The sequence below is a fragment of the Elaeis guineensis genome, chromosome 1 (genome assembly GCF_000442705.2).
Source record: "Elaeis guineensis isolate ETL-2024a chromosome 1, EG11, whole genome shotgun sequence".
Taxonomy (NCBI): domain Eukaryota; kingdom Viridiplantae; phylum Streptophyta; class Magnoliopsida; order Arecales; family Arecaceae; genus Elaeis; species Elaeis guineensis.
In genome coordinates, this window is record NC_025993.2 from 1,739,045 (window position 1) to 1,761,698 (window position 22,654).

The 22,654-nt window shown below is 36.2% G+C and overlaps 2 protein-coding genes across 3 annotated transcripts; one reads left to right on the forward strand and one right to left on the reverse strand.

Moving 5' to 3' along the window:
- Window positions 1-1,926: 1,926 nt before the first annotated feature.
- LOC105035271 (protein CLP1 homolog) lies at window positions 1,927-7,894 on the forward strand. Its single transcript, XM_010910787.4, has 10 exons — window positions 1,927-2,278; window positions 2,372-2,440; window positions 2,543-2,638; window positions 3,481-3,722; window positions 3,869-4,007; window positions 4,115-4,171; window positions 5,028-5,162; window positions 6,523-6,758; window positions 7,415-7,459; window positions 7,535-7,894. The coding sequence occupies exons 1-10, from the start codon at window positions 2,087-2,089 to the stop codon at window positions 7,620-7,622; spliced, it is 1,299 nt and encodes a 432-aa protein (XP_010909089.1). The 5' UTR covers window positions 1,927-2,086; the 3' UTR covers window positions 7,623-7,894.
- Window positions 7,895-11,341: 3,447 nt separating this feature from the next.
- LOC105035255 (uncharacterized) lies at window positions 11,342-21,889 on the reverse strand. 2 transcript variants are annotated; one of them, XM_010910759.4, is made up of 10 exons: window positions 21,639-21,876; window positions 20,284-20,440; window positions 20,014-20,197; window positions 18,212-18,282; window positions 15,340-15,477; window positions 15,148-15,239; window positions 14,332-14,603; window positions 13,722-13,807; window positions 13,536-13,637; window positions 11,342-11,776 (listed from the first exon to the last, which is right to left on the reverse strand). In XM_010910759.4, the coding sequence occupies exons 1-10, from the start codon at window positions 21,740-21,742 to the stop codon at window positions 11,615-11,617; spliced, it is 1,368 nt and encodes a 455-aa protein (XP_010909061.1). In that variant the 5' UTR covers window positions 21,743-21,876; the 3' UTR covers window positions 11,342-11,614. The 2 variants fall into 2 exon arrangements, with proteins under 2 accessions (XP_010909061.1, XP_010909071.1); XM_010910769.4 differs by lacking the exon at window positions 13,536-13,637 and having other exon boundaries at window positions 21,639-21,889.
- Window positions 21,890-22,654: the final 765 nt, after the last annotated feature.

Consider the following 22,654-nt stretch of genomic DNA (forward strand, 5'->3'; position numbering starts at 1 on the left):
CGATATAGCCGAGCTAATATAACTGTTGTAGATATCGTAACTACATTCTTAATGGGCATTGTATGATTGTTACCATCAAGAAATTTTTTATCCATCATCTTCGATGGAGAAAAAATATACCATTTCATTGGATTGGGCTATGTAACGTAATTAATAATGAGACAAGTATTTAATACAACTTAAGTTTTGTTTCAATTTTTTTTAACCAAAATATCTTTTCCCTCTATTTTGCTCAATTTTGTCAGAATATCATAGATAATAACATGACATCATAACAATCAATAAGATATTATAGAAAATAACAGAATGTCATAATAATGTTAGAGAAAATAATAGAATGTCATAATAATGATATGACATTTTTTTACATCCTATGAACAATTATTGAAAAATAATATTATGGATATAAAATATTATACCAAGCAATAGGATGTTATAGCATTATCCGAGATGTCATAGGATTCACAAAAAATCTTATAAAGCATAAGGAAATAATAATAATCCTCATTTTTTCATTCTATGACATCCTAAATAATATATATAACTTTCTGTATTTTTATATGATATTTTATCGGTTTATTATGACTTCCTATGTCTTGGAGAAAAAGGATATTTTTGTCAGAAAAAAATTTAAAAAAATATTGAGCTATATTAAATACCTATATGTTGTTAACTATACTATGTGGTCCAATTTGATGAAGTGGTGTAGTTTTTTTCTATTGAAAATGGTGGACCAAGAATTTCTCATTATCTTTTGTTATGGAAAATATGCTTCCATGAGTCAGGCATCAATCCTATTCTAAACTCCTAGATTGTGCTCGTTATTGACTTACTGCTTTCTTTGCTTCTTTGTTGAATAATGAAATCAATGGTCTCGATCCGACTAGCACTTCATATCTTTTGCAGCCTAGTTGAGATAAATGAGCTTTATGCAGTTGCATAAATAATTAATTTTTTTGATTTCGAGTCTTTTGAACATCGAGAAATGCATTAAAATTCTCCTATCCTTCGGTCTGTTCTACAATTCTAGTGATGGCAATTTTGTTGAATCCGATAGGTATCTGACTCAATCCAATCCAAACGGAGCAAATTTTATCCGATTCAATTAAAATTTGGGATGAATATAGATTTTGAAAAAAAAAATTGAAATGAATTTAGATCGGATACGAATGATAATATACCCTATCGTAAACCTGACCTACTATATATAAATATCATTTAAACTCTAGTATATAAATAATGAACACAAAAATCCTTACCTTTAAACTCTTAAATATAAAAATCTAACACAAAATCATAGCCAATATCTAAGCTTCCCTAGTTGGCCGCTCCTCTCCAAACTTCTCACCAGATTGAGGCTTCTATGGCCCCCAAAAAAAAAAAAACCAAAAAAGTTTCACACCTCTTCTTGATTGAGACTCCTATAAAAAAAATAGAGAAAAAATTATGATAAATCATAGAAAAAATCAACGAAAGCAAAAGACAGACTGAACAAAATTAGAAGATAAGATCTTTTCTCATATAAATTTTGAAGATATGTGAGGAAAATGAGAATGGAGATTGAAGGGTTTTTATTTTTTATTTTTTTTTGCATTTCATTCTCTTTTTGGGAGTTCCGTGAGGAAAGAGAGCATCCGAAAGAGAGATCCGTGGAGAAGTAGAGATGTGTGGGGAAGGATTTTGAGAGCATAATCTTGAAAGAAGAATGATTTTATTTTTTTAAGGGTTCGAGGATTTTGATGATGTCTGACTCAGTTCATTTCGATTCGATCCAATTCGAAATAAAATAAATAAATTTCATCCGATCCAATCGGATATGGATATAAATTTTTTATAACGAGACGGGTATAGATATCGATTGTTTCCATCCGAATCCGACCCGTTGCCACCCCTGACAAGTGACAATTCGCCCCTATCGACGCTTTCCTCTCGCCCCAGGGCTCTGGAACAAGGGGCTCCCGAGGAAGTGGCTGATGGGCTTCTCCCAATTTGGGGTTCCCACCGTTTCCTCTTCCGCAGCCCAAAAGGTTCCCGCTAGACTCGCTTTTCGGGTGCTCTAGGTTTCGAAGAGAGTCGGAGGACGGACATGGCCTCCGGCACGGCCACTGCTCCGGGCTCCAGCCGGCAGTTCAACCTGGCGAAGGAGAGTGAGCTTAGAGTGGAGGTCGGCTCCGATACTCCGCTCCGCGTCCGCCTCCTCTCCGGCACCGCCGAGATCTTCGGCACCGAGCTTCCTCCGGAGAATTGGCTCTCCATCCCCCCTCGCCAAAAGCTCGCCGTGAGTTCCTTCCGTTTCCCTTCCCTTCCCCTCTTCCCTATTTTCTTGTACCTCTCTCGTTAATCTACTGTTGACTGCAACAAATCGCTTCAGATTTTCGCATGGAACGGTGCGACCGTCGAACTGGATGGAGTTAGCGAAGTTGAGTACGTTGCAGATGAGGTACACTAACTCATGGCATTTGGATGGGTTTGAAGAGATTTCTGTTTTCTTGGATGTCTGGTTATTTATTCGTCAAAATTTTACGTTATGATGTATTTTTAGACGCCTATGGTGAGTTATGTGAATGTCCATGCTATTCTTGATGGACGAAGGATTCGTGCTAAAACATCCCAAGGCAGCGACAAAGATTCTTCCCAGGTATTAAGCTATTTATGTACTTCTAACCCTCAATGGTTACTCAATTTTTTCAGTTTTGCAACTGATGGTGTTGGCTGTGAGTTAAGCAATGACCACATTCGCAGTTGTGGTTGTTTGCGGGGAAGGCTGCTTCTGGAAAAATACACCTTTGAACGATACAGAATATTTATGTAGAATGATGAACATATAGACTGTAGACTATGGGGTTCGATTGTTGTCATAACAAGTTCACAGATATGGGATTTAACATTAGTTTAGCAGGTTAAGAAATGTTGACAACTTGTAAGAGATTTTGGCAAAGAGTGGATATTGCAGTGAAGAGTAAAGAAATATAACAGAGTAATGAGCAGGAAAGAATATAAAGACTGTGTACAAGGAAAGAGAAATGTTCATTTAATTATTAGGTATATGGAAAAAGATGTATACTATCTCTTGTTAAAAGATATGTGGAAAATGAAGAAGTAAGCTTGTCAATTTTTCATCAATTTGAATGGTTCATACTAGTGACATATATCATTAGGATGTCAAGTTAGGGGCAGTATATAGGATGTAATAGCTTGTTTCAGATGCTTATCATAGTTGGAGTCCTTGATTGAGATGGGCTACCTTATCTAGATGTTACTGAAACATGTTAAAAGATTATATTTGTTTGTGCATAATAATTACTTTAGTGCTACTTGTTGAGTGAGAGGTAGCATAAGGTATCTTGCCATTCAAAACTTTGTAGGAGTTGAAAGCATTCTTTGTGGAGTTTGTAGTCGTTAATCATTTTTCTTTCTTACTGCTGTTCTCTGATGAACTTTACATTTGAAGTTCAAGCATTTACTTTCTCATTATTTCAGGGTCCTCGAGTGATTGTTGTTGGACCTATGGATTCTGGAAAGAGTAGCTTGTGCAGGATGCTTCTAAGCTGGGGTTGTAAACAGGGTTGGAAACCTACATTTGTGGATTTGGATATTGGTCAAGGGTCTATAACAATTCCTGGATGTATCGCTGCTACGCCCATTGAGATGCCTATAGATGCAGTGGAAGGAATTCCTCTGGAAATGCCTATTGTGTATTTTTATGGGCACACCACTCCAAAGTAGGTTCTCTTGCCTTATTACCAGCTTATTAATCAATATTTTATGATACATAGGTCTTTTAGATTGATGCCACTTTGTGTCCTAATACTAGCCTATTTGCCTGCACTTCTATAATTATAGCATTTGTGAATATGTTGCTCAACAGTGTGAATGCCGAGTTGTACAAAGTGCTTGTGAAGGAGCTAGCACGAACTCTGGAAAGACAGTTTTCTGGAAATGCTGAATCTAGAGCTGCAGGCATGGTGATTAACACCATGGGATGGGTAGAAGGTCTTGGATATGAGGTATTCTTTTGTTAGTTCGTATCATGATTTCTCTCACTGGTATGATAATATTTTCCTATACATTAAGCTGCAACATATTCATTCATCTGTTTAGTTTTGATCTGCAGTTGCTTCTACATGCAATTGAAACCTTCAATGCTAATGTGGTTCTGGTCTTGGGACAGGTAATTTTCTTTGTATGAAAATAAACTTGACATTGTAGTAGAGAAGCTTTTGTATGCATGAATAACTTCTGATTTAAAGGGCATGGTTCCCTCTGCCACTTTTGGTTTTGAGTAAGCTTTTTGATTCATCAATGTGTTCTGATTCTGACTTTTGCTTAATGGTTGAGCTAAATAACAGAACTATATGATATATGCGCACAAGAATTCCATCTTCTGATTACAGTGTTTGTGATTTATTAAATCTTTATCTTAATATAACCTATTTGTTTGTTTGTCTGTTAAACTTGTCTCTGTTCTAGTAAGAGTTCAGGTTGGAGCATAAAACTAACTAAAAGTATTTCTGGCAGACATCATGTGAATGCGTGAAATGCACCAGCTACAGATGTGCACATGCTGGCCTAGGAAACTCCCGCATTCTGAATTATTTAGAAAATTTACACATGCATTAGTTGCACTCTTTAGGCTGTGTTTGGTTGTGGGATAGAAAACCTGAAAACCCCAGGATAGATATGCTCAACCCTCAGCAAATCTCAAGATTTTCATATCCCTGGGTTAAGAAAAAGTTGCTGTCTGGTTGAGAAATGGTGAGGTTAACTGAAAAAGTGGGAAATGAGAAGAGAGAGAAGAAATTAGCCAGGAATCGAGGGTTAAAAATGGTGTCAACCAGGCTGTCTTTACTCCCCCAAAAGTAGCACTGTTTGGTAGAGTAGTAGGGTAACCTACCCGTATCCCAGCATTTGAAATGCTTTAATATTTTGAATTTCAGAAAATTTTGGCTGACTGATTTAGAGTGCATTATCCACTAAGGACCTTCTTCAGATTCCTTTTGTTCATTTTCTTGGTGCATCTTGTCCAGGAGAAACTTTGCAGCATGCTGAAAGAGGTACTAAAGAGCAAGCCTAATGTTGATGTTGTGAAACTACATAAGTCAGGTGGTGTTGTCCTGAGGAATACTAAGGTCCGCCAGAAGGCAAGAAGCTTTAGAATCAGGGTAAGTTGAGAGACATCACCTTTGTAATAATTTACCTTGGTATTTCTTTATATTCTTTTTTATGTACTCTGAAAACTATATGAAATATATGCTTGTTTGCCTCTCCTGCATGTTATCTACATCAGTATGCTTGGCTAACATGATAGATGGGTTGATATGCTTGTATTCATGGAAATAGAACCAATCACACCTTACATTTTTTATAAGCAGGCTGGCTTTTACATATTAAGATATATTGTATTCTTGACACGTTTTGGCAGGTAAGGGAAACAAGGTATGCATTTAGATTTTCTTACATCGTAAGCTAGGTAGTTGTTTACATGCTATCAGGGTTCCTTTTCTTGGTGAGAAAAACATAGGGTTCAAGTATCAAAATTCTTGTTGTAATGGTGCACTATCTTTGAAAAATAAGATTATGATTTAACTTGTTTATGAATTATTACCTTAGTGAATGCTGTTGGATTCTTCAACTATTTTTTTAAAAAAAAATGAATTACTAATCATAATATGTTATTTTATCAACCTTTTCAGACGATTCCTACCCTGCTCATGTTATTCCTGATTTCTTTTGTAAATCTGGTTTTCTTTTAATTTATTTTTAAATTGTGATGTGAGATAAACTAAGATGTCTTTTGCCTAACACATCTATGTCATGCTGTAATGATGGCTTGTCAACGCACTGGATTTTGGCTAATCTTAATTTTTGGTTTATTTCCCAGTCCACTTGGTTTCTTTAACAATTTCTTTTTGATATGTTTCTTAAAGATAGATAAACTCCCTACATTAGACGTTGTCTTTATCCCTTTTTTGTCCATATTATCCAAGTATGGAGGAACCTTGGAAGGTTCATCTCCATAAGAGTGAGTTAAACTGTATAATTATGGAAACAGGTCTGCTGACCTGCCTAACGGCGTTGCAGGTCTTTTTGTTGTGCCCCTACCTTGCCAGGTGTTGCCTCGACAAAGAGTCTGGTACCCATTCATTAATTATTAATTGTCGGGAGCCAAACAAAAAATGATCTGAACTTGGTACCTTAATTCAAAAAGTTGACAAATGTTGATGACATAAATCTTATAAATAATGTTGTTTCATTCCATCTTGGAGTCATTACTTTATGTTGGTCCAGAAAGCTTGCATTGGAAGGAAAACAGGTTGTTCTTAGTTTTGATGCTAGTTTAGGTAGTTCAAGTTACACTTAATGTTTTGGAGGTGTCTATATTGTAACTGGGGTGATGAACTTTCTTTTTGTGTTGGTGATTAGTGAGGAACATTATAATGATCTCATCTTGTGTACTTATCAATTTTAGTTATTCCTGGAAGCTTTATAATGTTTCAGCACTCTAAATGGGTTTCTTTGCAGGAGTACTTTTACGGGCTTGCAAACGATTTGTCTCCACATTCAAATATTGTGAATTTCAGTGATATTTCTGTCTACCGTATTGGTGGTGGTCCACAGGCACCCCGATCAGCACTGCCTATAGGTGCAGAGCCTGTGGCAGACCCTACCCGGCTGGTTGCTGTTAATATAAGCCGTGACTTACTCCATCTAGTTCTGGCTGTTTCATATGCAAAGGAACCTGATCAAATCATCTCCAGGTAAATATTTTTGGTTAGCTGATTCCTATCAGCAATTATCTGTCACCGTGCCTTCTCATTTTGCATGGCTTTTGCCAGGCCTTATTGGATCTGGGGACCTAAAGGATCTTGGTGCATCTGGGTTATACGGTTGGAAATAAGGAACCTAGATACCAAACTTTTAGATGCAAAAAGTTAACCATGTGAACTTTCAAATGGTCATAAATTTTAGCAGCATAAATTAAAAATCCACTTCTTCTCAATTATACTGATATAATCCTTGGTATTGGTTGGAAAAAAAATATGCCAGAAAACGGAAAGTCTACTCTTCCTCTAGATCTCTACTGGTTTCTCTGTGGGCGTAAGTAAAATTTTGGGTTGATAATTCAAGAAAATGCCATCTATCTCGATGCTAGAAAAGTCTAGTGAGAATGGGCTGCATGGCAAATCCAAGAGTCACGATTTGCTGGTTCAGAGCTGGTTTTTCATGCCTTGAGCTACCTTGCAATTAACTCTCCTGTAACTGCTAAATTTTTAAAATTAACTAATGGGTTCCTGGGGGGAGGTGTGCAATTTTTGTCTGTGTTGGTGGCAACATGGTAGTGTTATTTTCTTTCGTTTTTCATGAGCTTTACTTCAGCTAATATCGTCTAACTTTTCCTTTTAACTTATTGCAGCAATGTCGCAGGGTTTGTCTATGTCACAGACATAGATATCCAAAGGTATTATCGACTGCTTGATATGGTGGCATGTAATGACCCTTTAGTCAGCATTTTCTAACTTTGAATCTGTGACAGGAAGAAGATCACATATCTCGCACCATGCCCAGGTGAACTCCCAAGCAAATTTTTGATCGTGGGAACTTTGACATGGTTAGAAGGCTAAACTTTTGGAACAATGGCGGCAAATTCAAAAATTTAGGGACAACCCACTCCAGAAGGGATTGCCTTCCTATGGGTGTTTCATGTTACTAGAACTTAAAGCAAGTAACTTGTAGTGCTATTTTCTGGAAGATGTCTTATAGATGATCATAGCTCTATGTAACTTGGGATTCCATGCAACCGAATCATGCCAAGGAAAGGAAGATTTGCGCGTACTGGTCATGGAGTTTGATGATGTGACTGCACTATAATTTTCAAATTTTTTTCTCTCTTCAATCTTCTTGTGTATGAGTTGTCCTAATGATTTAAACAGGAAAGCAGCAAATGTACGTAGAGGTGCGCTATAAGATGACAAATGATTTTTTCGTTGATGGAACTTTGGGAAGTTTTGTTCGCGTTGGCTCAGGTGTGTCTCAGAGGGACATGGAGACGAACTGCCTTTTGGCCGGAAACATCCTGTAGGGATGCGTTTACATATTGAATTATCGCCACCTTGCTGGGATGTTTACTAAGATATCCAGTAGATGCTAACGGTCTACTTGGGATTTAATTTTCAGTGTTTTTATGAATTGTTACCTTTGAAGCTTACCAGCACCACGGGTATACCTTTCTTTCTTTTTTCTGCAATTTTTCCGACACCCATGATAATTTTAAAAAGAAATAGAAAATTAGTGTAATTGAGGTCCGATTTTGTTTATTTGTTTCAAAAATTGTGGCACTTTATTTATTTATCTGTGCTTATTCATTCATTCATTGCAGCTTTGTTGACTTAGGACGTTAGCCATCCCTGGGACTGCAAGTTTGGATAAGTTTAGATTCAAAAACATATTTGAAATATCAGTTGGATTTTTATCGCTAGATTTTCAATCCAAATGCGAACTGGTCCAAAAATGGCTAGATGTGGTTGTTAGGCAATTCTTATGCAGAATATGTTTTTGACGATGTTTACATGTTTTTGCCTGCTATTATTTTATTTTATGCTATAATTAAATACATTATATATATATATATATATATATATATATATAGAGAGAGAGAGAGAGAGAGAGAGAGAGAGAGAGATTGGCCTCCAATTGATTATGTGGAGTTTGTGTTTTGCTTTGCCTATTAAATGAATCCTGTCCGGCTCATCAACTCAGGAAATTGACTTGCTTGAGTGAATTAAAATTAAGTATCAGACTTATCTGTACTTCTTTTTTTCTTTGAAATTTATAGACTAGTGAGAATATGCTTGTAAACTAAATTAAAATCAAAGTGAATACGAAGCTGATTAGTTTGTTGAGGAATTTTATTTGTAAATATGATTACTTGATATCAAGGTTTGCTGTACCGGTATCGGACGGCATGTCAGTACCGGATCGGTATGGTATGGTACCGGTACCATACCGTATCGATACACGGTATGCCTAGACATATCGATCCGGTATCGGTATATCATATTTTTTTTTATTTTTAATTTTTTTTAGATTTTTGAAGTTAATAATTGATAAATACAACCTTAATATGGTATTATATTGCATATTATTGACATATTTGGATTCAATTTGGAGTTAGGTTGCCGTACAAAGACTCTTGATCCAAAATTTCAAATATATATTTATTTACATTATATTTCAACTATGTCATCTTAAAACTAAAAAAAAATATATAAAATACGTATTAAAATATATTTAAATATTTAAGTACAAAGCGCAATAACTGATATACGAACCTTAACTCCCAACAAAGCTTCCAACAAAGAGGATATGCTGCGTCTGCTCCCTCTACCATCAGGCTTTCTGACTGAGGTAGTTCTCCTTAACTCGAATTCTTCCCTACCAGTCGCTGATCCAGATCCTGATTCGTAGCATGATGGTCCGAATCGCTCTCTGTACCAGGCCATCTCCTCCTGCTGGTACTGATCCGTCAAGCTCGTCTGAATGGCAGCCTCAATCTGTGCCTTCTCATCATCTGGAGCAGAAGCCTCCTCTGACTCTCTAGAGTGATAAAAAGCTGGCTCTGCAGCTAGACGGTCTACTTCGGTCTTTTTTTGCTTTGTCCTTTCCTTCGTTGCTTTCGAATCAACAAAGTACTTTTTCATCAATTGTCGGACCTCTTGCGGATATTTTCGACACATGGACACATCAGGATAACCACCAGCCAGATACTGCTTCAACCTAGTCACCTCTCCTTCCTTGAACTCTGTGTTGCACCATTTGCATCTCCAATGATGCCGAGCTGAGAGCATCTCGCCATGATCCCAACCGATGTCACACTCTGGATCTTTCTTCTTACTCATTTCTGCAGGTATAACAAAATACTAATTATTTTGAATTAACTATAATATAACACTAATTACATATATTTTTTATTTGATAATATTTTTTACTATTTAAATATTTACAAAAAAATTTCAAAAAAATTTTAAGTTAGATTCAAATATTTCAATTGTTTTGAATCATTCTAAATATTATTCTCAATTTCAAAACTAACATTAATTTTTTATTTTTTTATTTTTTTAATAATTTTTATATAAATAAATATATATTATAAAATAACTGATTAATTAAAGTGAACGAACGTCATGCTCTAAATTTTTTTCTTATAAATATATGCAAGTATAACAAAACACGATAGTTTAATGATAATTAAAATAATTATATATAATTTTAAAATAATTTTAATAATTATTTTAAAACTTATAAATTCAAAATAAATATATTATATGTTTTAAATAATATTTTTAAATTAACTAAAATATAACACTATTTTTATATATTTTTTATTTTATAATTAAATTTTTTAATTTAAATAATTAAAAAAATAATTTTTTAATTTTAAATATTTTAAAAAAATTAAAATTAGATTTAAGTAGCTTGAATCATTCTAAACATGATTCCCAAACTCTAATTTTTTTCTTAAAATTTATTTTTTTAAATTTTTAAATAAATAAATATTTAAAAATATTTAAAAAATATATAATTAATAAAAATTAACAATTTTGCTGTCATCGTGTAGATCTTTTAAAGATCTATCACATATAATTAAATCATACCAAAATCATAAAATTTTGACATGATTTTCTCTTATTTTTATTCTTTCTCATTCTTATCTTATTTTTAATAATAAAAATAAAAATAAAAATATTTACTAAAAAAATAACATATTATCTTATCTCCAGTCAAAAATCAACCTCTTCTCGAATCACTCCTACAACTTAATAGAAATTTTTTTTTTTAATTTTTCGAAAGTCTCAACAGTTTCGTTGAGACCTTCATATACTTCGAAAGTTCTCTGAAACTTCTCAAAGAACTCTAACACCCCTCAATTATTTAAAAACTCTCCGACCCCACCCCTCCCCCTTCTCCACTTTTTACATGTAGAGATGTCAGTACGATTCGATTCACGCTGAACTGATACCGAACCGATCTATACCATCCGATTTTGGACGGTATGGACACAAACCGAACCGAACGGTTCAAAAAAATTTTCAAAAAAAAAATTTGAACCGGACCGATAATGTATCGATCCGGCTTGATATACCTCATATCAGGTGGTTCGGCTCGATACGATAAACCCTGCTTGATATATTGATTGGACTGGTCTCCTTTGCCTAGGTGTTTTACAATTGGAAATACCGATGATCAACAGCGATCCCACTATTTTTCTAAAGCACAAAACCTTAGCAGCACATGTCACAGACACAGGATACTTGATGAAACGAGCAAGTCGCAAAAGAAGAAATCAGTATAATGCTAGGCGTGTTTGCTCTCTGGCTTGTGAATTTATCAAATTCAACTTCTGAAGATTTTACACAGACAAAAGTTGGAGATTGAAAAATTACAGACATAAGTTACAGGCAAGGATGCAAAAGAAAACCTCAGATTTCCTTCCCTGGAAAGGTTAATACAGATCTATGGAAACAAACCCACTTCCAAGGAAACCACAAATATTAAAAAAAGAAAACAAAGAAAGAAAAGGGAAAAATGTCGGCATTACGGCATATAAATTGCTGGTCTAGCTGGCCAGATGACTTGGAGAGCTGTTAAACATAGTGTGCCACATGTAAGCTCTAGACAACACCATCTCAAGCTCGTGGTGGGTCCAGTACTTTGTGGGAAGGTGTTGGAGGAACATGACCATCTCCTGGAAATCAAGCTTTTGGAGTTTATCGGACCACTGAAACATGTAGACAACTTTTAGAATCTCATTAGATATGCCAAACAATTATGCAAGCAACTAACTGCAGAAGGGGAAAAAAAAAAACAAAGATAAAGGTCCCTGCTCCATTCCCTGCTTCTGAACGGGTGCTAACTTGCACTCTGGGAATGCCAAAACCCTTGTGAACCCCACATACCCCAGTGTATTGCACCAAGACCTGACTTCCACATAGGCCCAAGGAATTGGGCAGGGAATGGAATTGGAGTCAGTAGCAGTATTCTTGCAACAACGGCCAGGAATTACAAAAAGGTGTAGATCCTGTTTGAACACCCAACTGCACCTATTCGTCCAATATCTCATGGGTAAGTTGATCAGAGCTAAGAAACAGGAGGGCTGGAGGAGATTGCCGATTCTTGGAATATATGAATCCATCTTAAAAGGTGTTCGTCATATCCCAAAAGAACTTGGTGTTGGGAATCACACCCTCCCAATCTTCAAGCAAGAAAATTTGACAATCTGCTGATTAATTCAGGAACTGTGAAAGGTGAATCGATTTCTCATGACTACTTGCAAAGACCATGGACTCATGGGGCACATATTCTTTGATTGTGGGTCCCTGGAAATAACAGATTGTTTGGGAAGGCAGGGTAGAATGAATGGTTTTACTCTGGGCCAAAGTGAATGCAGGTTTCACCACCCCAGTTCCTCAAATAAGGAAGAGAGAGAGAGAGAGAGAGAGAGAGAGAGAGAGGTGGAGGAGGAGGAGGATGTCAGTGGCATGGCTGAAAGATACAGTATAAAATCGGCCATGGGAGATCTGGAAACGGTCACTGAAAGCATGGTAGAAGAGCAACAACCCTAGCTGCAAGGATTATGTCACATAGGGATCACCTATTGTCAATAATTCAGATCTCAGCAAGATGTTCCACGGGACACCGGGACAAGGTACCATCCCATGTGCTGGGACATGGCTGTCCCACTAGTGTCTCGGTGTCCCGATTGAGATGTCTTGGGACATCCCCTATCCTAAGTATCGGGATGAGGCGAGACGACGGCGCATCCCATTCCATGAAAAAATCAGGACATCCCCGTCCTACGGGATTTAAAACCTTGCCTAATGCTACATATGTTGTGTCCAAGTGAAGGAAGCATCCAAAATGATAAAGATACCGACAGGTTGGTTAAAATCAAACATAAATGCATCTAATTATACTCTAGATGACAAAATCAGGATGGAGATTTTAAGGGATGAGATTGGATTCCACATTTTATAGTTTGTGGGCTATAAGGAAACTCATAGTGCAGAGTTGACAACTGTCAGAGATGGTTAAATGACAGCTATGCAGTATTCAAAGAGGAAAATCCTGGTAGAGATGGATGCTCAATGTATTGTTAATTGCCAGATGATTTGCGAAACCTACTGAAAGAAAATCGTTGGCTGTTGAATCTCATTTGGAAGCAGTAGCATATAAAGTCCTGTAGTGTATATCCAGAGGGTTACTGCTTAGCCAGTTCAGTAGACAATCAAAATTACAAGCATGGTGGTAGGAAAAACAATGTAGGAATCAAAGAAAAAGGCGTATTGCAGGCATGGTGTGTCACTTAAATCTGTAATCTGATTTCTGTTTCATTTTAGTTGTACCAGCTGGCTGGTTCAAAAATAGGAAAATGGAATGCAAACATAGCTACTTATCGATGCATCAAATTTGTATCTTCAAAATTTACTAATGTTGGTCCATGAGACTTGAAGCTCTCAAGTGAGGAAACACATACTTACTGTTAACAGAAAACTAGCAGATATGTACACAAGAAACTCTGGCAATGCATCTCCTTCAGCAAGATAAGTATCCCATAGACGTGTAACCAGATGGAAAGGGATCTACAAAGTCCCAAAAAAAAAAAAAAAGCTACTTATTATTACAAAAACATTATCTTAAACAATAATATGAAACAGAAAGCCAACCTCACGTATCAGAAGACAATTGAACCAACGAAAAGCAAACTGAAGAAATTCCAGCCCTTGCTCCTCCATGCGTCTTGATACAGGTTCTTATATTAGAACAAGATATGAAAGTTAAACCATTAGGATTCTGAACTTATAAAACTAAAGCTATAGAACAGTTATTGGTAATGAAAATGCAAGCAAGCTAACTACAGCCAACCGATTGTGGTTTGCAGAAGAGGGAAACATCCCCTTGAACATCAGCTTAGAGAACTCTTCTAGATTCTAGAATGTTTTTTGAGTATAATTGGATTGAAAGTAATCAAATGTTACAATAATATTTTTTGTCAAGGATAATTCCATTGCTTATGATGTTAAGGCAGCCAAAAATTAGTGAGATTAATTCCTTGTGAGATCATATAAATTAGAAAATTTTGATTATGAAATGATAACCCCCAAAGTAAAAGCACAGGACTGATCTTTGTACTTTCATCTATGATGGAATTGAGACAGATGCAGCAAGGGATATACACAGACACAAGATGATTAAGTGCGATAGACATATGGCAAGAAAATAATGGCAAACACAAGACAAAAGGAGTAAAAAGACTTCAAATGAAGATGAAGGTACCATCTATTCGCCGTACTAGCTCTTTCAGTTTGAAAACAAGGCGCTGAATTCCTGGTTGAGCAAATGTATAATGATCTTGCATACCATCAAGCAGTTTTGAAAGACACCAATAGCAGTCAGCTTCAACCTCAGAGATTTTCTGAGGAGAAAGTTCGGAAATCGACCAACTCTCCATGCCACCATCTAGATGTTCTGACAAGAACACTATCAGAAATGGTGTGACAAGATCATTTATACCCTGCACATATCCGCTTGCTGGATGACGAATAGCCCTGAGGAAAAAGAAAAATCAGGCTGCATCATTCATAATGACAGCTTACATCTTTCTGAAAACAAGTCATGTTTCACCTTCTGACCATATTAACATGTTTAAGCATAAGAATTTTCAGAGCAAAAATAGAACATACCCAAATATTATTTATATTTAAGTATAGATGTTTCCTTTCTTAGTTATCCAAACAGTTCAATCGAACACTGGATTTGTCCATCATGTAACAAATACACGGGGGGCAATAGAAATATATTACAAAGGGTATCCAAAAGTAAGGTTCAAACCATGATTTGCCACCCCTGCGTGTCTGTGCTGCTCAGCTCATAGCATGCCAGTGAGAGTGGCATGTGGTGCAGCTGCACAACAATGCTTGGAACACCGCAAGACCCATTGGTGCCAGTGTGTGCCAAGCACTAGCACAGTGCAGCACCAACACATGGTGCCTAAAACCTTGGCCCAAACACTTAAAACATAGTGCCATTAGAAATTTATTTGCAGTCACAAACCCCCTTGCTTAAATGGTACAGTAAGACTAGAAATCTAACCATGTGTAGAGAATGCGCTCCAAGGACTTCTGAATTTGTTCATGCTGGAAGAAAGGGACATCAGGTACAGTTCTTGGGCAATCAACAGCAATCTGATCACCAAAGAAGGAATAGCATGATGAAGAGTCAGAAAACCTTCTAAATGCATTTGATGGAGAAATCAAAAAACAATATGAGAAGCTCAAAAGAAACCTGGCGAAGCATGCTGATCTCATCATCCGAACGTTCTGTGTCTGGAATGTCATAGTACTGAGAAACACAATCGACATACTCAAGTCGTTTCCTGGTCAAAACTCCCTCGCGTCGATCTGAACTAGGTGGCGCATATCCCTGTTGTCAGCTGATATTTAAATTTCAATTATGCAACAGAACATTCAATATACACAAGTGCATGGAGAAGGATTTTTATAAATAAAAATGTAGTTTCTGGTACAAGCATCTAGTAAGACCATTTAAGTAGAGCAGAAATCCAAGGATAAAGGCAAAGAAAAGCTGAAGGGGCTTCAATAACCGCATGGTATGTTCATAATTATATCCATGGTTTACCGTCCCACCTCATATCACCTGATATTGCTGTCTCATATCATACCGACAGTCGATATGCTGTCTCATACCATACCGCGTACTAATACTGCAATAGTATGGTACCATTACAGGATCTAGTACTGGGACAGCGAACTAAATCTGTGAATGTTCAATGGGTGGGAATCAAAAGGTAGCTTGATTTTCTTAGAACCAATAAAAAATCAAACCAGTATGCCCATTGCGAGTTTGTTAATAAACAAAAAGATAAAAAAAAGAAGAAGCTCATGCTATGTTTTAAGAGGAGTTGATTAGTCCAAATCTTGGAATTCTCCTCAGTGCCAAATAAAAAAAAGGAACATGTTCTAGTTGATGCTTTTCTCTCCAAGTAGACAGCACAATTCAAAGAAGGCATGGATAGAAGTGTTTGTTTGAGTTTGTTAGTGAGAGGGAGGGAGAGTTTTGGTCTCACCAGTCTCCTGCCAACTACATGGAATGCGCCTCACTCACTCCAGGTTTGGTTGGCCAAGTTTCCCAAGAAGGTATAAACTTACTCCAAATGTTCATTTCAATATCTCCTTGTTTGTTTTCCTTCTCAGATACAGTTTTTGCCTTATTGCTGATCCATCAGCAAAAGATGAAACAGCATACTAATTGCCAACAAGAATGGGTTATCAATATGCCCAAGCTCTAGTTGCAAAGCTTTAGTCAAAATCGTAGTTTTTATTCTTTATGCTGCTTCAGACAAGGTAGAACAGCTCTCATTGACATCAATTTTATACATGGTTGTCTGAGAAGAGGCAACATATGGGATTTTCCAGCCATAGTTAAGTTTTTGAATGCCTAAAGTAACCTAAAAAACAAAAAAAACCATGCCCTTGTCGGAGAAAAATTAGTGAATAAAGTTTCATACATCCACCCTGGACTATTATTATTATTCTATTTTGATTATTGTGATCTATAATTCTTCATGTACTGTACCGAACCAGTAACCTACTGGTACAGTACCCAGTACCGAGCTTGGATCTTGAGTCCATGCTCTGATCTATTCAGAAACTAGAGAAAAGTCATATCCCTAATAATGGACAAGAATGGTGGTTCATTTATGGGACCGCTTGGTTACCCTATGCACCCCAAAAGAATTGTTGAGAAATAGGTAATGCACAACTTTTGCTTCTGTGGATTGAATTAGCATGGATGTTAGATTGGCAAATATTCGCAGAGATGGCACTTGTTCTATTGTGGCTTCGTACTTAGAAGAAGCCTAACCATTAGATCAAGCAGATGAAAGGTCAGGCTCAGATGGAAAGCCTTTTCTCCCACAAAACAATGGATTTGCATGTATGTGTCTAATGCCTAATATTGAAGTTCTTTATAACACAAAAAAAGTTTGAGTAGGAATGCCTTTTATTGAAATATAAGAACATAAACCAGGAAGCAGAACACGAATAATATATGAAACATGTGTCATGAGCAGGGTCAAAACATGACATGAGCATGTTTACACTAAAATATCTATCGGTGCTTGTTCGTGTCAGCCTTTTTTCTATTGTGCTAACAATAAATGATAATATTATTATCATGTCGAGTGCCTTATTTTTGCTTTTCAACAAGATTAAAACTAAGGACTACAACAACAAAACTGTGGGACCTTTTTCTGAAGGGAGAAATAGGACTGGAGCAAAGAGGGAACTCTCAACTCAGATGTTGCAAACAAGAACAAATCTCAATCAGATTGATGAACACGTTACCATATATTATTAAAATTCTGAGGTCCTTCAAGTGAATTTTGCCTTAAGAATAGATGAACTCGATGGTAAAGTCAAACCAAACAACGGATGGATAAATTTGTTCTTCATTCTAGGATTTTGAGAGTAAACTTCAGTTTGACAAAACCAGTTACTAGGAAAAAAAAATAATGTGAAAGAACAAAATCTGAACATGAGTAATCCTGAAGTAGAATCACAAGTCCAAAATCTGGTTAAGGGTTCAACTTGGCAAGTTTTCTGCACAGCAGCAGCAGACTCACTTGGGGAGTTGAGTTAGCCCCAAACATCAATGCATATAGGCATATATAGGCAGATCAATCAATTTGCAAAAGGTGATTCAAATGCAATGTTTGCTTGAAAACCTCATTGCCTGGCTGCTAAGACAAAAGGGCAATAACATTCCAGGTCTGAGGATCACAGTCATAGGTCAGAAATAAAAAAAATATAGGCTCCAGTCAGGCCTAATCCATACCGCCAGTCATGACTACTTCTCAATAGGAGTCACAAAAACTGGTCACCATGAAAGATGTATACCTTTACCTTGTGCTTTTATAGTGAAAGAAACAGAAATTCATGATAGTGTTCCCTCTAAGAGTAAGTCAAATATCATTGTTAATCGAAACACATCTGTAATAATTTCATATTGTCAATGCATAGCACAAGTAGGTTGTTGAAGTTAGTGTCCTAGAAGAGAATAGCATTTTTTGTGTTTTGCTCCATAAATATTGCATAAGTAGTACAATGAATTTGCACAATCATGGAAGGTCACTTACCAACAGTAGCCTCCATACATCAGGCCGCATATATGGCGGTACACCACTCCAAGATAGTTCGCGTAATTTCTCTGCCACATAGACAATGTAAGGATATAAATAAAAGCTTATTCAGTTCTAAAAAGTACAGGTACTAGTTTGTACTTTTAAAAGAAAAAAAATATCACTAAACTAAGCGAATGCAAATACCAATCCACAACAGAAGACATTAGAATACCAAAAAATTAGGAACAATAGAAGCATTCAAGGGTCAAAAAGTTACAATGGTTATACTTGCTACATAAATGAGCAACTCCCACCTAATGTACTGTAGGAGGAATAGGGGGTAAGTGCGGGATGTGATCATACCATCACGTCTTTATATTCAATGCCCAACCCATGGAAAATAGCTTAAATGATAAGTTTTAATATTGCCATTGAGTAGAACATTGATGAAGTTAAACAAAAGGATGATTGTGTTTCTTAAGTGTCAGATGCTCCAAACAAATTCGATCATAGGGCAAACAGTTACAAAGATTAATTTAAAAGGAAAACTATTTTTTATGAGACAAATTAAACTGATATAGATCCAAATTTATTGTAAGGAATAAATAAGATACAGATATTCACCATGGGATGCATAAAAGGATGTTCTAGATGATCAAAATGAGATAGAGAGAAAGACAGAACAATATGGAACTTAGACACCACGAGGTTGTGGGCTAGTGTTGAAAAATTCAATGGTTGAGATGTTGATGTTCGACCATCTAGCTTGATGTTTTGGAATTAGGGGCAATTTAGATAATTTTGGGATTCATAGCTCATAAAAAAGTTAAGAGGAAAGGTCTTGGTGGAATGGTAAGGTTGCTCCATTGTGACTTAGGTGTTATGGTTTGAAACATGGAAACAGCCTCTTTATTTACATTTGCCTCTCTTGACCCTGTAGTCAGGGAGCCTTGTGCACTGGGACAGCCTCTGTATTATAAATAATAAGTGGTCATTGTTTATTTAGTGAATCATAAAATAACCATAGTCATCATGCTTCATCTTGGTCATTTGGTATTGTCTCATACTCTTTGTCACAACTTCCTCTATGTTAAGCCCCCTCCAAAAGCAAAGGTGGGGAACCTTTTGATCAAAATTCTATACATGATAATTTCTCAAGAAAAGAATGGTCGTGGAATCTCCATCGGGTAATTTACATATGATTAAGCAGTGTCCCCAGTTAAAACTACAATTTAACTATATAGGAGAACTAGCTGGCGTCATCCTTTTTCTGCAATGCTCCTTTCCATAATGTGTCAAATTTGCTTGCTTATCATATAATTTACAATTTTTGTGCATCATGTATGTACCATGAGTCAGTTTGAAAGCACATCCAACACCTTCAGGTTATAAATGAAGCTAAACGATATAACCTGATATTTTTCATTTGTGCATCCATTATGTTTAGCTCATTATTTGTGAACAGCTGGGACTGCTAGCATCAGGCATATCTAAAGATATAGAGATACATATAATATCCATGATAAATTAAGTCATTTCCGCAGCTGCGATTTAGTCGTTAATAGGGCAGTACCATTTTTCTTTCCAAAGTTAACTATACATCAAGAATAAAAACGGGATCTTAACTACATATCAAGAATAAAAGAGGATCTTCCATGAAAAAGGCATAGAAAGAGCCTAACCAAATCAAATAATGAGACAAATGTCATTTATTGGAAAATCAGAAAACCTAACTAGGATGTGATTTGCTCAATTTGATTTATTCTGCTACCATCATCTGGAAGCAACGCCAACAAGTCAGAAGCAATAAAATATACCTAATATGACAGCTGGTCTAGACAATTCCTTTCTGAATTTGGTAAGTCTTGCAGAATCTGTAGCTCTAGCCGCAGAAACAGATCTCTGGAGCTCTGGGGATGTACTTGCATTGTTTGATGGTGATGTACTAGAGTTTTGAGGAGTGGTATTATTAGTTGTGCTGCCTGAATTCTGAACTTCTCCCTGTGTTGTGATGTCATTGATATATCAAGATATCCGAGTGCTGCATCCATTTAAAAGTAAATACATGTAGATAGAGTCATTATTACCTCAAAAGACCTGTCAGCATGTTCACCTTGCTCACGATCAGTTTCAGAGTATCTTCTTTCAATGCCTTGAGAGTGTTCAGGAGAGGCACATTCATTCATTGGCTGAGATCTGCGTGTTAGCAAAACCTTACCAGGAAAACTGCGGCCTTTAAGTATCCTGGACAAAAAGGAAATATTATAAATATTCTTAGTCCAAATGAACAAAGGATTCCAAACTGAAGTCCATAATGCCCACTAAGAGGTTGTAATGCCCAAAAAAAGGGGGAGAAGAACTCTAGTTTCATTAATGTAATAACTAGCAAAATTACCAATTTATGACAGGAGTGAGGATTCTTTTTTTTTTTTTTTTTTGCCTGATTCAGTGTCAAAAAGTGGTATTTTGTGTTCTAATATATCAATAAACTGGCTAGACGAGGCATAATACATCAAGCATCAAGAAAACTAACCAAGGAATTACTATCGATACTTAAGTCTCTCTGCATGCATGACTAAAAGATAGTTTAAGGGGAAAGAGAATTGTAGCCTGAGCAGTCCAATTATTGTGTGAAGGTGAAAAACTGGACGTCAAATTTATAAGTATGTATGGTGGAGTCACATAAAAATCAAACACAACCACTACTAATTTTTTCTAGTAGATGAATATAGCAGCATCCATTTTATCTCGTAATAGAATTCAACCACAGAAAAGGAAATTCAAGCTCTCCAGATCAGACATACAGCCTTTCCAGTTACATGATGAAATCGTTATCTTCTTTTTTTTTTTCCTTCTTTTTTCTTTCTCGCATGAAAGATTAACATAGCTTCAGTTATTAGATGAAGAAACCCACAACAGCTGCGTAAAGTCCCTAACTACGAATTTAGACAAACACTGAAATCCCCAACGGCAAGGCAGAACTTGACGATCCTTTACAGATAAACAATAACACAACAAACCAGCAATAAATAGGAAAACACACACAACTACCCAACCAGACAGTGTCAGTCCTAGATTCCATCAGAACACGTGAAGTGAACAACATGAAAGCAATCCTAAGCTGACATAAATCGGCAGATCTGATAGTGAATTCATTTCAGTAGACACTAAATAATTCGTTGTGGCACAAAAACTAGACAAATTCTCCGAATTTTCCATCAAAATCTATCAAGATCCCAACTTTATGCAATCTCCGATCGCAGGAACGCAAAGCTAACAAAACCCATCAACACATTCCGATCTGACCTAAAACCGAAGGGAATATCAATAGCATTCGTTTTCAAGATCCGAATTTAGTTATGGGGAGGTCTCCTGACATCTATAGAAAGCAAAAGAGATCAAATCTTGAAATGGAGAAAAACGGGAAATCGAACGGACGAACCCTTGGACGTTCCTGAGGGTTTGGTTGAATCGCCATTCGAGATTTGGGCTGGAGCTTCCGCTGCTCATCTCCTTCTTCCCTTCTTCGTCTCTGCTGCTCTTCATGGTTTCGTCGTCGTCTTCGCCTCTGTGGTGCGACAGTGAAACTCTTTCAGCTGCTGCTGCTCCCCTATTTCTTCCCCTCTTTTGCTCGCTGGAGAAATCCAGTGCGAGTCGACCAGATGGGTCGAGTATGCGCAGAAAAGGGCGTTTGATGTGGTCCGTCTGATTATATGATTGGTGAAATTTTGGTGTTACGAGAGATGGAATGGAGATTTTTCTTTGTTCTCTGTTAATTACTCTCTCTCTCTCTCTCCCTCAATGGGCGATTGCAACGGTAAATGAAGGCAGGGATGGGTAAAAAAGAGTAATTCTATGATTACAAAGGAAAAAACTCATTTAATGATTTTTGGTTGAAAGAGAAAGAGCTTGTTGCCTTTCTGGATAGATGTGGTCCTTGTTGGTGCAATTTCAAGGACATGGCTGACTAGTTTTAAAGATCAAAATTTTATTGTTTTGCATATTACTTTATAAATCATATGGATATTCATACTACACTTAAATTATTGTGTAAATAAAAAGATCATGAATCAATTTATTCTAAAATAATAAAAATATATAATGTATGCAAATAAAAAATTTATTCATTTTTAATATTATTTGATATTAAATTTTTGAAATTATAAAATAAATAAATATTTATAAATCTCACTTTCACATAATAAAATTTATTTTTGCTAACAAATATCAAAATATAGGTAAAAAAAAACCTTGTCTAATAATATTATGATATAGCATGCTGAGTCCTTATTCAATACTACATTTTATATTTTATAAAATCTAGTTTACTCGTGTATCCTTATATGTTCCTCCAATTTAATTCCTTATATCTTCATTAGACTAAGGGGGCGATCATTCAAATCAATTTACAAATACAACAAAAAATCTAATCCTAAACACAATAATTAACTCATAGTC